The 22,661-nt window shown below is 42.4% G+C and overlaps 1 protein-coding gene across 1 annotated transcript in view; it reads left to right on the top strand.

Moving 5' to 3' along the window:
* EEPD1 (endonuclease/exonuclease/phosphatase family domain containing 1) overlaps positions 1 to 21,564 on the top strand; it is a 163,897-nt gene extending 142,333 nt beyond the window's left edge. The window contains exons 4-7 of the mRNA XM_029589489.1: positions 2,842 to 2,976; positions 4,101 to 4,227; positions 11,584 to 11,778; positions 20,314 to 21,564. Coding sequence (XP_029445349.1) covers positions 2,842 to 2,976; positions 4,101 to 4,227; positions 11,584 to 11,778; positions 20,314 to 20,513 — 657 coding nt within the window. The 3' untranslated portion in view covers positions 20,514 to 21,564. The remainder of the gene's footprint in view (positions 1 to 2,841; positions 2,977 to 4,100; positions 4,228 to 11,583; positions 11,779 to 20,313) is intronic.
* Positions 21,565 to 22,661: the final 1,097 nt, after the last annotated feature.

Here is a 22,661-nt window from a genome sequence, read left to right on the forward strand (position 1 = left end):
GAAGCACAGAAACCCTCCTAATCTCCTTAACGGATTCCATATTACTGAATCTTGAAAAAAGATGTCCTTGTCTACTCATCTTACTAGACCTATCAGCAGCATTTGATACGGTCAATCATAACACATTAATAGATCGTCTGTCAGATATTGGAATTAAAGATACAGCTCTCAACTGGTTCAAATCGTTCCTCAAGAACAGACAATATAAAGTCAAGGTCAACAAAGAAGAATCTCAACCAATCTCCTGCGACTGGGGAGTCCCTCAAGGTTTGTCACTTTCACCAACCTTATTCAATATTTACCTACTCCCACTTTGCCAACTCCTGCTCAACCTCAATCTCATCCACTACTTATACGCAGACGATGTACAGATCCTAATCCCAATCACCGAATCTCTCCAAAAAACTCTGGATTTCTGGAACACATGCCAACAAGCCATCAATAACTTACTCACAAGCCTAAATCTTATCCTTAATCAAAACAAAACAGAATACCTACTCATCTCTCAAGATGGAACCTACTCACTTCCCAGCACCAAGCTCACCACCCAAATAACATTGTCACCACAAGTCAGAAATCTAGGAGTTATACTTGATAACCAAATGAATTACAGAGCTCTCATCAATAATATAGTAAAGGACGGATTCTTCAAATTACAAGTCTTAAAAAGACTTAGACCACTCCTCCATTTTCAAGATTTCCGATTGGTTTTACAAGCAATTATACTCACGAAAATAGATTACTGCAACTCTCTTTCGTAGGCCTACCCGCAAACGCCTTAAAACCATTACAGATGTTGCAAAATCTTCGGCAAGGATCCTAACCAAGACCAACAAAAGAGACCACATCTCACCCATTTTAAAAAGCCTACACTGGCTACCTGTCAATTTCAGAATACTCTTCAAAGTGCTTTCATCAATACACAAAGCATTACACAACCTGGCCCCACTCAAGCTCAAATTCCCTCTCCAACTCCACACCTCTACTAGACCAGTGAGACAAGCCTACCGAAACAATCTCCAGATACCACCAATGAAATCAGCGTTAAGCAAAAGAGCATTCTCCACAGCTGGTCCCAAAATCTGGAATACGCTCCCGCCAGAACTCAAATCAGTGCAATGCCCCATTATTTTCAAAAAAAGACTTAAAACTTGGCTCTTCCACCAAGCTTTTCCATAACATCAGACTGCACAACAATCTCTGCCAAGGTCCCCTTTAGGTCACTTTCAATCAAACTATAAGAGAACTATATAAGAACTTCAGTTAATATCAACAACCTACAAGAGAACTATACAAGATCTAGACAAGTTCAACTTTAAAAAATTCTTTGAATCCCCATTGAATACCCCATAGAATAACTCAAGGAACTCCCCAATAAAAATTTTTTTCCAACTCCTTGGCAGTTCAAAAGTCCAATATGTAATTCCCTACCTATTGTCAGTCCTAAACTCTTTTCACAACCCCACACCGATGTTATCTGCCTCAGCCTATATCAGGCTTTGTATATTGTATTTCTTTGTTATTTAACCCTATATATTTATCTCCAAGTTATTTCTACCTGTTTTATGTAAGACATTTTTCTTGTCACTGTTATTGTTCAAAATGTAAACCGAATTGATCAGTAATTCTGTTGTTGGAAAGTCGGTATAGAAAAGTTCTAAATAAATAAATAAAATATCTTACGGCTTTCATGACTGGCCAGCCATGCCAAACCGGATTGAGTTCAGGTGCCACAGTGATATTTCCCTGTCCCCAGCGGGCTTTGTTGATCTTTTCTGTACACTTAGAACACCATCTGCCTTTCTGACCAAGGCCAATGACTTATTTTATTTGTGTGGTGCCTTCGACTGTATGGATAGTCCATATCATCCTAATAGATGAGTTAATGTAGGATAAGTTGAAGAAAACAAACTTAACTTTCCCTTGATGTGTGAGGGAAATGTGTATTGGATGGAGCGTAATCTTTTTCTATGATGGGGCAATAAAATATTTTTTAAAACCGTTTTTTTTAAACTTTCCTGGGCCTTCTGATTCTGGTTGGGTGTCGAATGTATCTGTCTGTGTGATATATTGGGCATTTCCATGAGACGCCCTGATGAAATTCCCCCAGAATGGCAACTAGATTCTTAATTTGTGCACACAGCAGGCTAGTTTGGGCTACTGTTTTCCATATCGTTCCATGATCCAGAGCAGCGCTTGAGGTGCAAACTTGCCAAGTACTGTAGAGGCAGTTTAGAGAGCCACCAGAAAAGAGAGGAAGAAATTTGCACAGGTCCAAAATACTCACTGTAGGGTCTTTTCAGTTTCCAAAATAAAACGATGATTTCCATCTTGGGGTGGGGTATGTAACATTATTTAGAATCAAATTCAATATAGTGGAAAAAAATCTGTCTTAACAAATAGATTTATATAGATAAATTAAGGAAGATGATCTAGAACTGCATATCTGTGTATAAACCACTGCAACAGTGCCATGCACTCTTTGCCATAGGGCACGGTTTCATGCGTGGATGACCCCCTCAGTGTCCACAGTTCTGACACTACTTCTCAGCTGCGATATCTTGCACGAGTTCCACCTCAGTATTACGCTCCCACAATCAGAAATTATGTGGCTGTAATACTGCATTACCATATTAAAAAGCCGGATTCAGCCCACTACGTCACGGTACCTAGTTATTTGTGCCTACTCTAGAGGCAGGCTATAAAAAGTGAATCTTCTCCATGAGAAAAGTAGACATGTAGTTTAGAGGGTGAGCTGATTCCTTTTATATTTCTGAAATTATATTGGCTGTTTACCGGTTCTGATTTGCTTTTTTTTTTTGGTTTTTTTTTTACTTCTAGGGTGTAGAATATGCTGGCTACCTATGGGACACCACTGCTGGCATAGACCTGAAGGATGCAAGTTTACAGGAGAATCTACAGAACAATGGCAATGGGAAGCATGCGTACCCCCAGTCTTACCTTGCACGTTTCAAGGTAGGAACCTTAGCGCTTAACTTAATGAAGACTGATCTTTAGGAGTGTTACATGGAATCGTCTGTAGCAATGGGGCTAGGGGTTTTCTTTGCAGCTGTGCAAGCAGAATAATATGTCCTCCCGTTTCTATTAAGTAGAGGCGGAGAGAGGTCAAATCATAAGGAAGGGAACAGAACCATTAAGATTATGGATAGCATTTGTAGCGTAGTCAGAAAGGAAAACCTATCAAGATCTCCTTTTTTGTCAAAAGTATTAATTACGTGAGCATTTCTTCAGATTCTGGAATGGACTGACATTCTGTGCATTAGGTTTGCCATCACTTGCGTTTTGGGTTTGGCTTGATATCCAGATCCTCTAATCAGGGTTGAACGTCTTTTCATGATTTGCGGTTTGTCATAGAAGTTCACCCTTTCATTTTCCAAAGCGGAGAAAATTCTAAAACGCACTATTCCCCACCTCTCCTTCTTTCACACAATCACCCCACCCATGTTTCCCCTTTCCCCTTCAGTCTTGCCATGTCACCAAACCATACCTATCCCCCATCCCCTCTTTTCCTTATTCCTCCCAGCCTCCAGGCTCTGTAACTCCTTCCTTCTTCCCCGGCACTGGTCCCTGCAAGGGGGGAGTAGGATCGCAGCAGCACATCAGGCCGGGGGTCTTCCTCCTTTGCCGACCGGGCCTGACCGCTGCTTCCAACTGTGCAGCGCCCCTCAGTTCAAAGCAGCAATCGAGGCCCAACTGGCAGAGGAGCGAGACGCGACCTGATGCGCTACCGCAATCCTACTCCTCACCCACGCAAGCAAGAAAAGTCGGGGGAGGGATGGGGTGGGGGTGGGGCGCCTGTGAGGAGTAGGGATCACGGCAGCACATCAGGCCGGTTCTTCCTTGCGTTTTAAGTACTGTGCAAACGACTGTTGTGGTAACCTCCAGCCGCAGTTTATATTTTCCCTGTAACTGCTGAAGCGTTGGTATTTTACAGGAAAATTACCCAAAGCATATGGCGTCGCCTTGTGAAAGGTTTGAGGCAGACCTTTAAAGCAGCGTGCTTTAAGCAGAGGAAGGAATACTTCCGCCCGAGCCATCGTCCTAATTCTGGCTTTCTTTTGTAATGTCCTCTCCGCTAGGTGGGAATAAATGACATATCACTGGTGAATGTTCACCTGTCAGCAGCGGTGGGGGAGAATGCAGGGAAGAGCTCCGACAACCACAGACTAGCAGCATTTGCACAGGCTCTACAAGAAACACTGAAGAGTAGGTAACTCCTTTTTTTTTATCAAAAGACGTGCACCCCTGTACATACTCAAAGAGCGTTCACCTCGGACTCCGAGGGTGCTTTGTCTCTAGGATGTGTTTGTTGAATGGTCTGCCTTTGATTTTATTGGAAAAGCTGCAATCTCGCCCCCGCCTGGCTGACTGCTCTCCAGAACCCCCTACTCCAATCCTGATACAGAAATGTTTCCAGCGATGCTTAGTGCTGGTGAGACTCCAGGTTTCCAGTTTACTGGGGTTCCATTCCATCTTTTCGGGGCTGTAGTGTTTGATGTATTTACAAGTAACAGCTCACATTATGTGTGCTCTAGTTGTCGTCTTAGTGTCCCCTCCCCCTCGCCCCCCCCCCCCAGCAATGTAAACGCACTTTGTGTTATTTTATGTTTACTTTCCATCTTCCTTGAACAAAGTTCAATCCAAAGCTGTTTGCAGTGCCCGAACAGCCTACGTCAGAACAGAAGTATATGGTGGCAGACCTCTACCTTCTTTATGATGTCTTTAATGGATATTCATATTTATATTGACTTTTATATTTCCCCAAAAGACTAAAAGCTGAAAAGGTCTCTTAAAATGTGTTAGCATTTTAGCATGTATTAAGAAAATATTCTACTACCATTGAAGATACTTAAAACGCTGCAGATCCAATCTGTATGTGATGCGGAACTGGGGCAGTGAAAATGTGGTCCTGTTTTACAACGTACAATGCTAATTTAATAGCGCTTTTCAGTCTCCGATTCCCCAGTGCGTGCCTGAAACAGTTGGTAGACTGTCCCATATGGAATCTACTTCAGGACCAGTGATGATTTTATTTATGTACTATGATAATTAGACTATGAATAATTAAAACATTGGTGTAGGCACTGGCCTCTTGGCTCTTCAGGCACAGCACTGGGTTGCAGGTATCTGAGCTCAGATTCCCCCCACTCCCCATCCCTGATTTGTCTCGTTCCCATGCTACGGAGGTGGTGGGCTTGGGGAGGGAGAGAGTACAGCCGTAGCTGCTGTGAGAGGCCGTACCAGCCGATATGCAACCCTGAGGGCTCACCTTGAAGGAGTGTTTGCACAGCCCTGGGGCGGATGAGCATTCCTAAAATCGCCCAAGGCGTGCAGTGCTGGGAGAAAGGTGAAGAGATGGAGGGTAATAGGGAAATGCTCAATAGATATGTTTTTAAAACTTTTGGGGAGTAGGGATGCAGTCTATATTTTTAAAGTTAATTGGCAAGAACTAAAACTGGTGAAGAAAAACCATGTTAATTTGAAAAAGCACCTTGGCGACATGGATTGCGGAAAGAGAAATGAAAGGACCACGAGTGGTGTCTGTGTGCCGTATGGACAGTGGTGTTTGAGGAAACCTTTAATAGATAGCGAAAGAGTTTCGTGAGATGAAATCCTGCCACATGTTTACTCCAAGGTCCATATTGAAAGGGGTTGTTTGGGTAACTTTCCACATAGCTGGACAACCACCAAGGCTTAAATATCTAGCCTCTTTAGCCAGATACATTTTACCCGGATAAATTGAAGGCGCTCGAGGAGCATTCTGGCTAGCTCCAATACTCAGCGTTAGCCAAATAAGTTAATCTCTTAAGTCAGGATGTGCCTCAGAGCAGGCTTAAAGTTATCCAGGTACGCCTGCATCGAGTGTTACTGTCAGATAACACTCGGACAGCAACGCTGGGTGCCACTGGGAGCATCAGGTGGGGCGGCTGGGACGGGAGGACTGCGGCTGGGGTTGAGAATGAGAGGTAGGGGCGTCTGCTTGAAGGAGGGGACCTGGAGACCACCTGTATTTACTGAATTTAAAGGGGGAAGGGCCAGGGAGGCTCCTCGAATCAGCAGGCCTGCAACATCTTTCTTAATCATTTGGGGGGGGGGGGGGGGAAGGGACGGAAGTTTACGCACTTTGCCCAATATTTATTTGTTTTTTTGGGGGAGTGGAGGAGGATGGGGTAGCGGCCCTGCAAGGGATTATTTTTTTCCTTTATTCTGCCACTTAACCAGAGATATTGAAACATATCTGGTTAAGGTTAGTTATCTGGATACATGTACCTAGATAACCTTAAACCTAACCATGTGTATTCAGATCTCTCCAGTTAGGTTTGAAAGTTACCGGGGTAACTTCCCAGTTTACTCTATTGAGTATATTCAGCTGGACGTTGATCCCACTGAATATCCCCGACAACATATCTGCTTTTAACTTTAGCTGGATAAGTTATTTGTTTGCTGTTTTCTGAATATTGCCCCCTCTGTTTATTTTTGCTGGAGTGCAGTCAATATGATATTTAAATTATCTGTGCCACTAGCATCTTAAAAACCTGTCAGGTCACCTGTGCACACATGTTCCGCTACATAGAGGGGTAGGTGGGGCAGGGAAATATTTTAAAATCATCCATCATAGCTGTATGACATTGGCAGAGCTCCCTAGCTCTATACATGCACTCATTTTCTGTCCCAACCTGGTAAAGCGTGTGTGTATTTTTTTTTTCCTTGTTTTGAAATGATTACCAAGCTTCACATCTGTGAACAGCAGGCGTCGTCTTTCTTTTTTTTTTTTTTTTCCAACTGTGATCAGTCTGTCCACACATGTAATGTCCATAAGACCTCTGGGGGCTCGCTGTTAAGAAAATGTCCCAGAGTGACAGCACAAAACAAGATTTATGATCTCCTGCAATAAAGGGCTGTTTCTGGAAATATCGGACACTATGGAATGAATTTTCAGGGTTACACATGTAAAAATTAGCGCACATGCACATAAGCAGTATCTACTTGCGTACATGCTGTTTTATAAACAATCGTGCGTGCATTTTTTGCTGTCAGGTGCCTAAAAAGGGGGCGGTTTAGGGACGAGGCCAATGTTTACGTGCACTTTATAAAATCCTATCACATCTGTGTGTATGTATGTGCATATATGCCACTGCACGCAGTTGTTTGAAGGTTATCCTCCCTGATTTTAATCCAGTCTTGGCTTTGATGATGGAGCTCTGAAGGAGAAAAGTAAATCAAATAGTGGTAAAATTGTAGCTAAGCTGCCGATAGTTGACAGACTGGGGGATAACCTGCAAGGGCAGCCTGGGATTTTTCTTCCTTAAATCTGTCCTGGAAGGATATTTTGGTGTGTGCTTATGAAGTTGCTCGGTGAACGAGTAGCTGACAATATGCATATCTCCTGTGTGTTACACATAGAAATATAATCTGGTTTGCATTCACATAACAGCCAGAATTAAGGAGAGCCATTTCATTCTACCAAAGTGATGACGGCAGAAAAAGACCAAATGGTCCATCCAGTCTGCCCAGCAAGTTTCCTAGGGTAGCAAGTGCCACTTCATGCAGCTTGCCCCCAAGCCTGATAAGGGTGGTAATATTAGCATTCAAAACGAAGCACTGTCAAACCCATAATAAAATTAGATAGCAACATTTGTACAGGGTGAGCAGCTGCCTTGATAATTCAGACAATGCTGCTTGAATGTGCTTTGCTTTAGGTCTTGGCCATAGAAGCAGTCCTGAGCTTTTTTTCTGTTACCTGCGTATCAGTAGTGCGGACCGTAAACGTCAGGGCCCAGCGTTGGCTGTTGACTGAATCTAATCCCTTTTTTCCCCCCACAATCAAAGCAGAGAGCAATATTGCAGTTTAACTAAGGCTAATTGGATAAGGGTAGTAATTCCCATGCCTTCAGTTAAGGCAGTAGCTGCTGCTTCATGCCAGTTACTGTCATGCATCCTCTTTCTTCATTTCCACCTCCAGCCTTTAGGGATCCAGTGTTTATCCTATGCCTTTTTTTAATTTATTTACTGTTTTCATCTTCACCACCTCCTCCGGAAGGGCATTAGAGGCATCCACCACCCTCTCCGTGAAGAAATATTTCCTGATGTTGGTTCTGAGTCGTCCCCCCTGGAATTTCATTTTGTGATCCCTAGTTCTACTGTTTGCTTTCCAACAGAAAATGTTTGAGAATTGTGCATCATTAAAACCTTTCAGGTATCTGAAAGTCTGTACCATATCTCTCCTGCACCTCCTCCCTTCCAAGAAACAGATATTTAGATCCTTCAGCCTCTCCTCATAAGTCTTCCTAAACAGACCCCACACCATTTTGGTCACCCTTCTCTGGAACGCCTCCATCCTGTCTCTATCCATTTTGAGATACAGGCTCCAGAACTGAAAATAGTCCAGGTGAAGTCTCACCAAGGACCTGTATAAGGGCATTATCACCTACTTTTTCTTACTGGTTATTCCTCTCTCTATGCAGCCCAGCATTCTTCAGCTTTTAGCTGTCACCTTGTCACATTGCTTCACCGCCTTCAGATCATCAGACACTATCACACCAAGGTCCCTCTCCCAGTCCATGCACATTAGTCTTTCACGCCCATCACATACAGCTAAAGATGGCTTTCATAAATTATTATTGCTGAGAAGATTAAAACCTTTACTTCACCTAAACAACTTCAGAACGGTTCTTCAATCTCTTATCTTTACGGGTACCGGCTATTGTAACGCACTACTACTCGATCTTCCGCATTCCACCTTACGTCCTCTACAAATACTTCAAAATTCTGCAGCAAGGATATTAACTGGGTCACGTAAACAGGATCACATCACTCCAATACTAAAAGAACTCCACTGGCTACACATTGAGAAAAGGATTCATTACAAAATATTATGTATCTTACACAAAGCTATCCACGGGGATCAAATCCAATGGCTAAATGCTTCCATACGACTCCATACACCACAGCGTAATTTACATTCTGCCAACAAAGGGTTCTTAGCGATACCCTCACTAGCATCAGCCAAATTGACATCTGTAAGAGAGCGAGCACTATCCTTAGTGGGCCCCAAACTATGGAAGTAAAAACAAAGAGAATCGGTAGTTGGAAACGCCCTTTATTTAATGATGCCCAAAAGGGCATTTCCAACTACCGATTCTCTTTGTTTTTACTGCTATACAGCCAACTGGATCGGCTTCCGCTTTGCTTTTTGGGTCCATCCCCAAACTATGGAATACATTACCAACTGAACTAAGGCTGGAAACTAAACTGAAGGAGTTCAAGAAAAGGCTCAAAACATGGATTTTTACACAAACTTATAATGATGGCACAGGCTAATTTGAGTCTTAATGTCCTATACAGGCTGTCACAAACCTACATATCTATTTTACCTCTGTTTCATTAATCACTTTATCTATTTTAGCTTGTCTTAGTTATTATATTTTAGATTTGCATTCTTTTTATGTAAAATTAAGTTTGTACTTTAATTTTAGTTGCATTGAATTTTTAGTATTGTATTTTTTTTTTACATGCATTTTTATTAATTTAAACCGATGTGACTGTATTTTCCAAACACCGGTATAAAAAAGCCAAATAAATAAATACAGCTCTTTTGGATTATAACATCACAGGTGCATGACTCTGCACTTCTTGGAGTTGAATTCCAGCTACCAAACCTTTGATCACTCTTCAAGCCTTCTTAACTCACTTTTCATTTTTTCTGCTCCTTCAGGTGTGTCCACTCTGTTGCAGATCTTAGTATCATCTGCAAATTAACAAGTTTTACCTTATATTGCTTCTGCAGTGTCGCTCACAAAGATATTGAACAGAACCGGTCCCAACACCGATCCCTGTGGCACTCCACTTATCACAGTTCTCTCTTCAGTGTAGGTTTCATTTACCATTACTCGCTGTCTCCTGTCAGTCAACCAGTTTCTAATCTACTCCACTACCTTGGCGCAGATTCCCAAGCTTCTCATTTTATTCACAAGCCTATGTGGGACCATCTCAAAAGCTTTGCTGAAATCCAAGTAAAACAGATAGAGCACTCTTCCTTGATCCAATTCTCTAGTCACTTAATCAAAAAAATCAATCAAATTTGTCTGACAGGACCTTCCCCTGGTGAATCCATGCTGCCTTGGGTCCAGCAACCCACCAGATTGTAGATAGATCACTGTCCTGTCATTCAGCAGTGTCTCCATTAATTTTCCCACCACTGATGAGAGGCTAACCGGGCTGTAGTTTCCAGTCTCTTCTCTGCTACCACTCTTGTGAAGCGAGATCACCGCCACTCTTTTACAGTTACTCAGCACCACTCCATTTCCAGGGATCTATTGAACAGGTCTTTCAATGGACCTACCAGCACATCTCTGAGCTCCCTCAGTATCCTGAGATGAACCTCAACAGCCCCATGACCTTGTTCCCTTTCAGTTTTCATAATTCTTCCCATACATTCTCTTCTGTAAACGGGGTTGCGTCTACTCTACTACCGTATATAATCTTCTCAACCAGCAGCGGTCCTTCATGGTCGTCTTTAATGAACTCTGAACTGAAGTATTTATTTAATATTTCTTGGTTTGTCTCTATACATTGCTCCTTGTCACCTTTCTATTTTACTATACCACTTTGGGCCACTCTTCTTTCTTTGATATACGTAAAAAGACATTTTGTCACCTTCTTTCATCTTTGGCAATTTTTTCTTCTGCCTGATCTTTTGCTTTCCTGATTTCTCATTTCGTTTCCCTCTGTTTCACTAGGTATTCTTCCCTGTGTTTCGCTTTTTGGGATCCTTTATACTTACTTCCTGAACACTGTTCTTTTTGCCTCCTTTGAGAACCAAATCAATTTTTTTCCTTTCACGTCTGTTTACTTCTGTAACACATATATTTGTTGCTTTTGAAATAACTCCCTTTAATTTGGCCCACTGTTCCACCTCGCTAATTTTCTCCAAGTCTTCTTCTAGTTCTTCCTTCAGGAGCATCCCCATTTTGACAGACCATATTTCTGAAATTTAAAACTTGGGTCTTCATGCGACTTCTCTGTATCTTATTTGTGATATCAGACCATACCGTCTGATGATCACTGGTGCTCAGATGGGCACCTACTTGGATATTTGGGACATTTTCTCCATTTGTGAGCACCAGATCGAGTATCACACCCTCGTGGGTTCCATTACCATTTTGTTTGAGCAGAGGAGGTCATTGTAAAATTTCTATGTACATTTTAGCAGGTGTGTGGGTAGTTTTGGCAGGATAATTTGTAAGGTGAGCATATGTGTATAAGTCCACTTAGAAAACTGCTGTAACTCATAGGAGTGCTGACTTGACTTTTAGGAGTCACATGTCCTCCCATAATGTGAATACACTAATTTTAATTTAATTTACAGATGTAAACATAAATGTCCTCAAAACCACACCTTTCTGAAATATTCAGTAGAAAAACACTTTTCTGAAGTCTGACAGCCAATTTGTGAATAGGTTTTAGAAACAGCAAACTGAACATACAGCCAGTTATGCTTGTGTTGTTGTTTCATGCCACTGTTAATCCTTTTGTGTTTTGTACTTGTTTTGTTTTCTCTAGTGGAGAAGGACTTAATCATATTAGGAAGTTTTAGTCGCCCACCAGATGGCAGCGACTTTGACATGTTGAGAAAAGAAAAGTTTCATCACTTGGTCCCTGCCAATACATTTACAAACATCAGCACAAAGAATCCCCAAGGATCCAAGTCACTGGACAACATCTGGATTAGTCGAAGCCTGAAGAAGGTTTTTACAGGTAACAATTCTCTACCAGGTTGCTAAAAAGACTGGTAGATTTAAGTGAGCAGGCTGGGTGAACCAAGTGGTCCTTTTTCTGTCAGTATCTGTGTTTCTGGTTTCTGAGCCCATGGAGAGCAGCATATTGTACATCAGGGTAAACAGCTTCAGTCCTCAACTTTCACAAACCAGTCTGGTTTTCAGGATATCCACATTGTATACTGCCTCTATTGTATACATATCTATCTCTAATGTATATTCATTATGGATAGCCTGAAAATCTGACCTGGTTGTGGCACTCAAGGTCCGGAATTGCCTGCTTCTGTTGTATATACTATTAAAAAAATATCTAAACACCTACGGGGAGAAAATGGGTAGGGCTAGAAAATAACAGTTTGTTGAGAAAATAAGACAGTTTGTTGCTTTACCTTAGATAGCAGGATAAAATTTGCCCATAATGCATGGGCAGTGCCCATGGCCTCCCCCAATTGTGTGGTGGCAGGAGAAAACCTAATTTAGCTTATTGCCGTATATTTGACAACTTGCCACAGAATCAATATTTCTGAAAGCTTTCCTGCCTCTTAATCTTTGGAAGAAAGGTGCAGGATGATTGTTTGCCTTCCATCTCTGCTCCTGCCCCCTCCCCTCACAAAAAAGCATGCAGAGAACCCTCTCCTTCTGTTGTTCCTCCCCACCCCTTTCCTCCTGTCCTGAACTGAACAAGATGCTGGGGAGTAAAGTTGGAGTGGACAGAGAAAGTAGTCAGAAAGTTTGATCCCTCAGTGATCTCTTATATCCTTATCAAACCAAAGATGATTTTGATATAATTCCTGGATGATGTCTCTTTAGAAGAATTTCATCTTTATACATAGGCTTCTTATATCTGCTTATGTGGCCAACCATGCACAATTTACAAACACCTGGATGTGTTTTTGAAAGTCTGCAACTGCTGGGGCCTCACAGCAGGCAGAAAGGACATTTAATTTTAGTTTAAAGAAGCCTTGATGACTGACACTACTGCGGACAAGTTTCAAACTTGTGATAATTCAACTGCTCGTTGTATCCAATATCATGTATACAATATATGTACACATGTAGCATCCAGAAGCTGATATACTTGGAAATGCGAGGATATTCTCATGAAAATTTAAAAAGGATAGTTGCATTTTTTTCAGTCCAAAAGAAAAGTGACATTTCACAATTAAATGTTTATAATTTACGGCAATTTGTTATCTGTATATACAATAAAGATGTGCATTCGTTTTTGCCGAATTGGAAATTTTCAAAGAAATTGTCCCAATTCGGCATGGATAAGAGGACCCAAATCTGGTTTTCCCCAAATTTCGGGGAAAATTCGTTGTTCAGGTTAGCGTGGGGGAGGGGCACCTTTATTTAAAAAAAAACCAAAAACACCCCAACCCTTAAAATTTAGTTTCTTACAACCTCCCCACCCTCTGGAACCCCCCAAAACTTGCCTAAAAGCCGTGGTGATCCAGTAGGCCATCCATTGCTCCTACCATGTGACAGGGGCCGACCAATGGCACTGGTAGCCCCTGTCACATGGTAAGGGCAAAGGGCCACCGGCGCCATTTTGTTTACTAGCAGCTGACGGCCCGAGAGCGGTAGATTGCTCCTGGGACCCCGTTGGGACCCCCGCTGGACCACCAAATCACTGGGAAAAAAAAAAAGACCCGTTGGAAAACGCCCGAGCCGACATGTAAAAACACATCTCTAATATACAGTAGCTTAAATGTTTAAAAAAAGTGAATGTTTTTCAATAAAAAATTGAATTTTTTTTTCATAGTCAGGTGTGAATCCTTTTGCAAATTTGACACACAATTGCCACAATTTTTAAAAAATCTGCCACACAATTTGCTTACGCGAATCTTAAAAAATCTGCCTCAGGAAACCAGAGGCTCTACACATGGGTGATGTCATCAGAGAGCACCAACCAGGACCCAGCTCTCGTAGCTCAGCAAAAGCCTTCATAAGCCTGCACAGGAGTTCCCATGCACATACGCTGCCTCATGAGCTCCTCAGTCTCTTCCAGCTTTAGTGAGGTAGTCAACTCTCCAGGGAAGTGTTCAGGTATTAAGTATGGCCAAGTGATCCTGAAATATACAGAGAACACTTTTTACAGATTAACAAATATATTTTCTCTGTCGACAAACCTAATTCTGGTCTACTAGATGAACAGGCTGTGCAGACTTTCTTGCTCCAAGTTACTGTCTCTGAAAGACATGGTTTCAAGACTGTAGAGGGACATAAAGGTGTGAATTGAAGACCAAGTAGCAGCTGTGCATGTGTCTTCAATGGAAGTGGCCTTGAAATTAGCCACAGAAGTCACCATGGCTTTCATCTGATGCGCTGTAAACCAGCCAGTGCATGCATAACAGCGTATAACAGCACACAATATGCTCCACTAACCAGATACTTTGTTTAGCAACAGCCTTTCCCATTCTGTTGGGATACGGAACAGTTGAGAAGTTTGACAATAAGGTTGAGTCCTCATTAGATAATATGGTAGGGCTCCTTTACAGTCAAAGGAGTGAAGAACCTGTTCTCCTTTTAAGACATTAAGAAATTGCCATGCTGGGTCAGACCAAGGATCCATCAAGCCCAGCATTCTGTTTCCAACAGAGGCTAAACCAGGCTTAAAGAACCTAAAGAAGTACCAAAGCCAAAGGTCGAGAGCAAGAATAGGTATTGAAACAAGTCCCTTGGCCCACAAGAGAAGGGATCAAACTGGCTGGTCTGCATATGTCAAAACTCTTTTCCACATGAAACTGTAGGATCTTCTGGTTGAAGGCTTCCTAGATGAAATAAGTATATCATCTACTTCCCTAGGGAGGAGTAAAGAGGAGACGCATCTCAAAAAAGATATAGTTGCGATGGAGAAGGTATAGAGAAGGGCGACCAAAATGATAAAGGGGATGGAACAGCTCCTCTATGAGGAAAGACTAAAGAGGTTAGGACTTTTCAGCTTGGAGAAGGGGGAGGGGGGGAATATGATAGAGGTGTTTAAAATCATGAGAGGTCTAGAATGGGTAAATGTGAATCTGTTATTTACTCTTTCGGATAATAAAGGACTAGGGGACACTCCATGAAGTTAGCATGTGGCACATTTAAAACTAATCGGAGAAAGTTCTTTTTTACTCAACGCACAATTAAACTCTGGAATTTGTTGCCAGGGGATGTGGTTAGTGCAGTTAGTGTAGATGGGTTTAAAAAAGGATTGGATAAGTTCTTGGAGGAGAAGTCCATTACCTGCTATTAATTAAGCTGACTTAGAAAATAGCTATTGCTATTACTAGCAACAGTAACATGGGATAGACTTAGTTTTTGGGAACGTGTAAGGTTCTTATGGCCTGGATTGGCCATTGTTGGAGAGAGGATGCTGGGCTTGATGGACCCTTGGTCTGACCCAGTATGGCATGTTCTTACTCTGTGTTCAACATCCATGCCATTAGACAGTGTTGGCAGGTTTAGATGGCATCCCCAGTGGAATTGGAGACTGAACTGAAAGACTGATAACATATGGATACTACATTTTGTCGTGGCTTGGCTGGAGCTATGATGATTACCTTTGCCTTTGTCCTGAAGTCCCACCAATGAGAGGAATTAGTGGGTAGGAATAGAGTAGATCTGCACTTCAGTCTAGCCCAAAAGCATCAGGAGCTGATGTATGGAGCAGAACATCTCAACCTTCCTGTTGACCTCTGAAATGAACAAGGTTGATCACTGGTGTCTCCCCAGCGATTGAACAAGTCCTCCGTGACCCCTTGATCCAGGGGCTACTGTGTGATCGCAGTGCTCTGCTGAAATGGTTTATCAACACATTCTGGATTCCCAAAATGTAGGTTGCTTTGGAGATGGTGTTGTGATGACTGGCCCACAACCACATTCAGAGGGCTTTCTTACAGAAGGCATTTAACGTATGCTTCATTGTTTGTTCACATAGTACATGGTTGCCTGGTTGTCTGTCTGGATCAAGGGGCTTTTTTCCAATAGCAGTTAAGAGAAAGCTCTTGGAGCATCACAAATGGCTCATAGCTCAGAAGGATGATTTTCAGGTGACTCTCTGTAATGGACCACGACCCTTGGATCCATGCAGCATTGGTGTGTTCTCCCATGTCTTTTGCACCCCTTGATGGAGATATTAGTAGGTAGGGTCATTTGGAACACACAGGGAAAGACTCACAGTTAGAGCCTCTGGGTTCATCCACCACTGAAGGGTTGCTCTCATATCATAAGTTATAGAGACTTGGTGGGATAACAGTTAATAAAGCTGATCCTGCTGCCTTCATTAGGACCCATAGAAGACCCTCTCATGTTCAGATGAGCTAAATGAACTACATGCACTGCTGCAGCCATGCATCTGAGAAAAACCAGGACCAATCTTGCTGATACTGGTCCTCTTGCAGACAAATCCTTTCCAAGCCCATCTATATTCTAGCTTTTTCAATGGGAAGAAACACCACCTGAAGTGAGTCTATCCAGGCTCCTATAAACTGAGTTCTTTGAGATGGGACAAAATTAGACTTGGAGAAGTTGATTAAGAAACCCAGGGACTGAAGAAATTGTACGATTGTCTCAAAGGACTCTAGAACCCTGCATAGTTCCACACTCATCACCCAGGTGTGGAACTATGCAGCCCTCCTGTCGACGAAACTCTGCAACCATGACTGTTAGACGTTTTGTGAAATATTCTTGGGGCTGCCGAGAGGTCATAAGGAAGCATCTTGTACAGGTAGTACATATCCTTTACCATGAACCTGAGGAATATCCAGAGAATGAGGTGAATGGGAATGTGTACATAAGCGACCTTCAGATCCAGAGTGTGCATATAGTCCCTTCAGTCGAGATAGACCTTAAAACCCCTGACATTCTGGGGATTAGAAAATATTGAGAATAGAATCCCTAACCACATTTCTGTAAAGATAACAAGCTTAATAGTCTGCTGAAGGAGAGATGCTTACATGTGTAGTTGAGCAGGTTCAGAGGGATCAGAACTAAAGATTGACATGCATTGGTTTAGGGGATGGCGGAAAAACTGGACCCTTCCCACCCATCACCCCTACTGGGAAGGCAGACCTCAAGTGCATCAAAAACTGGCCCCAGACTCAGATCGAATCTGTACTGGGCCTTTGGTTGTCGCCTCTTCCTCTGTCAACCTCTAGTGGACACTTACTGATGCTGGAGAGAGAGTGGATCCAGATGATTTTGAAAAGAGTGAAAAGGACATCTTTGGTAGAACAGGCGCTTATTGAACTACTGCCATCTGGTCATGGGTAGCTGATCCATCACCACTGCTGAGGATGACTGAAGGGCAGATTAATGCTCCTTAATCAGTTTGCCCCCTGTGCAGGGTACATCTGCCATACAGTCATGCACATGTTCAAGAAGACCCCTTGCACACAGTCTGGTAAGCATTCGAGCTCCTATGGAGGCAGCTGAAAATTGTGGCTGTGGTGTCAAATGGTTCATATGCCAAGGGAATAAAATGCTTCTTGCATTCCTTCACATCTTCTGCTGTCCAACAGAACTCCGCATGCTCAGGATCTGATTATTCCATCAAGGGTTTTAGCTTTTGTACATGTGTATGGTGCAGTACTTCATAAATAACTGCAGAGTTGCAATCTTGGCACTAAGCATGGATCACTGGAAAGCCTTTTTGAATTCATCCATTGGTTCTGGATCTTTCCCAGAAGGCATGTTAGTGATCACAAGTGCACTTATCACTCTTCAACACAGACTCCACTTCCACCACAGAGTCATGTGGCAGCTGGTCTACCCCAAATCCTGGGAAAGTCGAGATCCTATGAGGTCCATATTCAAAAGCCATTTAGACAGATGACTCAAGTTAGTCTAAATGGCACAAGTGGCATATTCAGCCACTTAGGTGGTTAAATTGTAGCCGAATAAAAAAAAAAGGGGCATTTCAGGGGCATTCTGGAGAGGGGCTGAGATCTTGCTAATCTAGCCGAATGTCTGGTATATCTGGCTAAATTAGCCAGATAAATTTCTAAAGTTAACCAGCCTCGTGTGGCCAGATAACTCCTTACTTACCTGGATATCTTTAAAAGATGTCTGGGCAAGTAGCGTTGTCAGCAAAATAACTAAAAATAAACAGGTCCAGCAGCTCTACTCTCCCCCTCCCGATCCTCAAATTTTAGATATGGGCCTCTTGAGCCATGTACCCCCTAATCCCAAACTTCTCCTTATACAGGTCATTGGGAGACACACACACCAAACGTTACCAGTAACATACATCAGATAGCAGTGCCCTTTCCTTCCCTAATCCTTCCCACCCACCCGCAGTATGAGTAGTCCTGCCCACACCCTCCCACCCATCTCACCCCCATACAAAAACAAAAAACCCTGCCAGGAACCAGGTCTCAACTCACCTGCTCCCAGCAATCCAGTGCTGCTTCTACCCGTAGTGTGTGCTTCCAGCTCTAGAAAAGTAAGCTTACTCTCAGCGTGTATAAAGATATCCAGGTAAGTAGAGAGTTATCTGGCCACACAAGCTGACTAGGTTTAAAACTTAACTGGCTATATTCAAACAAGGCCGGTTAGGTTTTAAAGTTAGCCGAATAACTTTAAACAAGTATATTGAGTGGAACATTTATCCCTGTTTAATATAGGGGACAAGTTAGCCAGCTAATGTTAGCTGGAGAACTTGTCCGCTAAATGGCCTACTGAATATTGACCTCTATACTTTTAGGTCAATGTTTTGGCCTACCAGAAGGTATATGTGTCTGCCTCATCCTCATCTGCAGGTCCTTAAGTTTTTGCTCCAGCATGGCCATGGAATGGAAGATGAAAAAATTGAAGAAGTCCACAGACATCTTTTCTCGAGTTTTGTTTTTTTCTAACTCTGGACAGTTTATCCAAAAACCATGAATAGCAGAGATACCACAGCCACCCTCTCCTCTGGAGTAAGTCCACTAAGAGATCTGAAAGAATCCTCAAAGAATCATCCTTCTCTCCTGACCATAGAGGTACACTGAGCTATAATCCAGACAAAGGTGAGGGTGACGAGAAAGGGAACTCCATTGTTCTGAGGAGGAGATGTCTAGCAGAAAATCAGAATGAGCTAACCCTTGCTTAGTCCTCTTATGAATCATGAAGGGACACTCCTGGAGGTGGTGAATCTTCCACTTCAGGATGAGGACTTACTCCCAATGATATAAGCCCTTGATGCCATGGCGGTTATCAGCTGGCTCTCAGAGATGTTCTGCACCGGCTGTGTCAACACCTGCCACTGAACGGTGCCATGTTTCAGCATTGGTGCTGATAACACCACCTCTTGTGCCACACCTCCAGCAGCAGGAACAATAGGCTTATGCACCAAGCTACTCTGCTCCAGCAAAATCAGAGAGGAATGATTGCACCCTAGAATGCGTGCTCTGTGCCAGCGATATGGATGGTGCCCTAGTTTGTGCCAGGTCTGGTTAAAACAGCTGGTTCAGTGCGATGAAGACTGAAGGCACCTGTGCCATTGAGACTAACTCCCACCTCAGCATTGATAAAGGGTCCACTCTGGCTGAACCCTGTGCTGATGGCTCTGATCTTGTCTTTGGTGCCAAAGGAGACAGCCCCGGAGAGTTTCCTTCATGTTGCATAGGTGCTCTTCTCGGCATCCGTAACACATTCAACTCCTGACCTGTGACAGATCGAGGAACTGGTGCCATGGGAGTAGGGGGGAAGCATTCCCATGCTTGCTTTAATGAGGGGGGGGGAAGGATCATGCCTCACCTTTATGCATCGTAAATCTGACTATGCCTCATTCCAAAAACTGAAAGAGAGAGATTGGGGCATATCCATGCAGTAGCTCTGATGAAGAAAGACTGAGGGACTTATGAAGCAGCGTATGTGAGGCAAATTTCCCACACATTCAGTAACTCACTTATCGAGTTCTGACAGCCTGATCTCTGTCTGTGCTGTTGGATGTCCATCACCCTCACGTTATAAGAATATAAGAAGTTGCCTTACTGGGTCAGACCAAGGGTCCATCAAGCCCAGCATAGTCAATAGAATTCCAGTTCCAAAACGTAGAAACAATTGGGATCCTGCTATTACTTTTGATTAAAAATGAATTCTCAAGCCTGATATGACTTTTTTGGGGGGTCAGACATGAACTAAGTTTATAAACATGATGGGGCTTCTATGGTTGCTTTTGAGGTTAAAATGTTAATGCATGTTACACAAATGGGTGGACCTTACATGCATGCCTCAGGATTGGTGAACACTTATATTCCTACTCTCTTCTTCCCTCCACCAGTCACTAACAGCAGGAAGATTCCTGCTAGGATAACATTGCTGTTAGAAAAGGGAAAAATTATCCTGTGTGATTTTTCTTTTTCTGAGTACCAGTATGCATGTCACTAATTCCTGCAGTCTATCAAAGTTAAAAAAAAAAAAATTAATAGAGTAGCCAATCATCTCTCTCCATTTCTTTAGCCATCCCAAGTACCCAGAACTTAAAACTTATTCCTCTGACTCCATTTTTATAGTCATTGTTTTGTCTCTCTCTTCTTTTCTTCCTCAGGTCATTGGGCTGTGGTGAGAGAAGGCCTCACAAACCCTTGGATCCCAGACAACTGGTCCTGGGGCGGTGTTGCTTCAGAACACTGCCCCGTGCTAGCAGAATTTTATTTGGAAAAGGATTGGAGCAAGAAGGAAGTGGCCCATAACGGAAGCAGGGTGACCGTTGAACGTAGCGAAACAAACACAAAGCATGAACGATGATTCCACAAAAACAGGACCTTTCTTTTTTTGCAGTTGGGGGATGGTGCCCCTTTCCACCCGCTCCCACTTCTTGCTCAAGACTTAACTGTGAATCCAGATCCAGAACTGCCTTTTGTCTTGTTAGGAGTTGGGTTTCAGTAATCCCGTCCCCTGCCCCCTCACCCTGCTATAAGTGGACATTTTAGAATATTTCATTGCAAATAGATCAACTTAGAACTCTTTAAAAAAAAAAAAAAAAAAAAAAGACACTGTGGACACTTGTATGTATGAACATTTTAATTAAGAGCCATACTGATATTTGGGGGGGGAGGGAAAAAAGCACTTTTAAAGCTCTGTTAAAAGCTGTTTTATAAAATATTTTCCATGCCAAGTGAAAGCAGCAGAAGAGACTATGAAAGAGAGCCATTAATGCTGCCAACGATGGGTTAACAAAGAGAGAGCCTATGCTGCTAGTGATATTGAATAACATTTGTGTCTAACAAATGCGCAATTGTAGATTGCATAAAACATTTTACTGTGATTCTGCTATTATTTTATTTTCTAAACTCTGTGTAGGGCTTTGCCAAACCTTTCAGTACACTAAACTGGTTGTTCTCCAGGATCACAGAGTATGCATCATACGGAGGTGTGTCAGAAATAGTAAGATTGTGGACTATCAAATGAAGTTGCAGGAAGTCTATAATACCGGTAAAGCCTTCAAGCATCCCTCCCTGCTCCAGCATTCGTGCCATAACATCCGTTTTGGTACCAAGCTGTTTATCAGGTGCTGAAAACTTCAGCAAAATGCAATCTATTTAAGGTGCAGTTTTCAAAACCATTTAGACGGGTGTAAAGTCCACAGGCACAGTTGCCCATGGATTATGCACCAGTTCTCAGACGGAAAGTACAAGTGTATTTTCCCTATGAAAATTGCCCAGGGAAAAAGTACCTGGAGCGATTTGCATCCAGCCAAAATAATGCACGTCGTGTTGAAAATGCAAAACTTGGGTGCATTGTTGTTTCCCTTCGCCTAATCTTGTCCTGGGACTAGCTCCACAAAAAAAAAAAAAAAGTGTCAGTAAGTGTGGTGGTCCACACCATGTCTCCTTCTACCTACACCAAGAGCGGATTTTGAACATTGCTCTCCCTATGCTTTTGAATCTCCAGCAACACTGAGGAAAAAATCTCTGGCATAGCTCTGAAAAGTGCTAGGTCTGTAACGGAGTGTGCTTGAAGATGAAAAAAAAACCCACTTTCCTGCTCAGTTTAGATTTTATTTTAACCCTTGATATGTGAAACACATCTATTTGCAAGCTTATCATGTTAAGATTGTCCTCTGAAGTAAAGAGACACTAAATGCCACCACTTGCTACTGCCTCGTGAATGCTTGCTGATGCTGTAAATGCAAGGTAATTCAAATTATAATACAGTGGATTTGATAGAGCTGTACCCTTTTATAAAGTAAATAAGGGTTCCAAGATGCAAGCTTTCGTGACTATGTAGTGTGAGAGAATGTCAGTACATACTTTACTAATCCATGCTCAAAGCATGGTACAACCGTTTAGAAATGTAGAATGTCCCTGTAGGGGAGAAATAAAAAAAACAACAAAGTTCTATGACATGCAAATTAAATTGCTATACTTAGAAGCTTCATCAATATCGAGAACGTCGGTATATAAAAAAAAATGCTAAATAAATAAGTATAAATTAATTGTTTTTACAGAAAATAATTATGTAACATGGGAATAGAGGAGAAGAAAAGGAAAATCCATTGATTAACCACCCCCCCTCCCCCCAAAATAGCAAATCAGCCTTTCACATCCTCATTGTGGAGGGGAGGAAACCATGAAGAAGAAAAAAAGACAAGTATAACTACCCTAACAGGAAGCAAGAGTAAGGATTAAGGTGGGCATATGGTCAGTAATTAAATAATGAGCACAAAGGTCCTATATTATTCCTCCAAACACAATCAAAAATCTGACAGCAAAGGGAAGTCTGGGAGGGCAACTGCTTCTTACTGGCCAGAAAATCTTAGTAAATGTTGAGTCAGAAAATGCATATTTATTTGCTTGGTTTCACTAGGCCCAACCTTGGCACCATTTCTGCAATTCGAACAGCAACATCTTGGCACAAAGCCAAAAGCCTTTTGCACCTGGATTGTACAGCCTG

Source organism: Rhinatrema bivittatum, chromosome 2, assembly GCF_901001135.1.
Source record: "Rhinatrema bivittatum chromosome 2, aRhiBiv1.1, whole genome shotgun sequence".
Lineage (NCBI taxonomy): Eukaryota > Metazoa > Chordata > Amphibia > Gymnophiona > Rhinatrematidae > Rhinatrema > Rhinatrema bivittatum.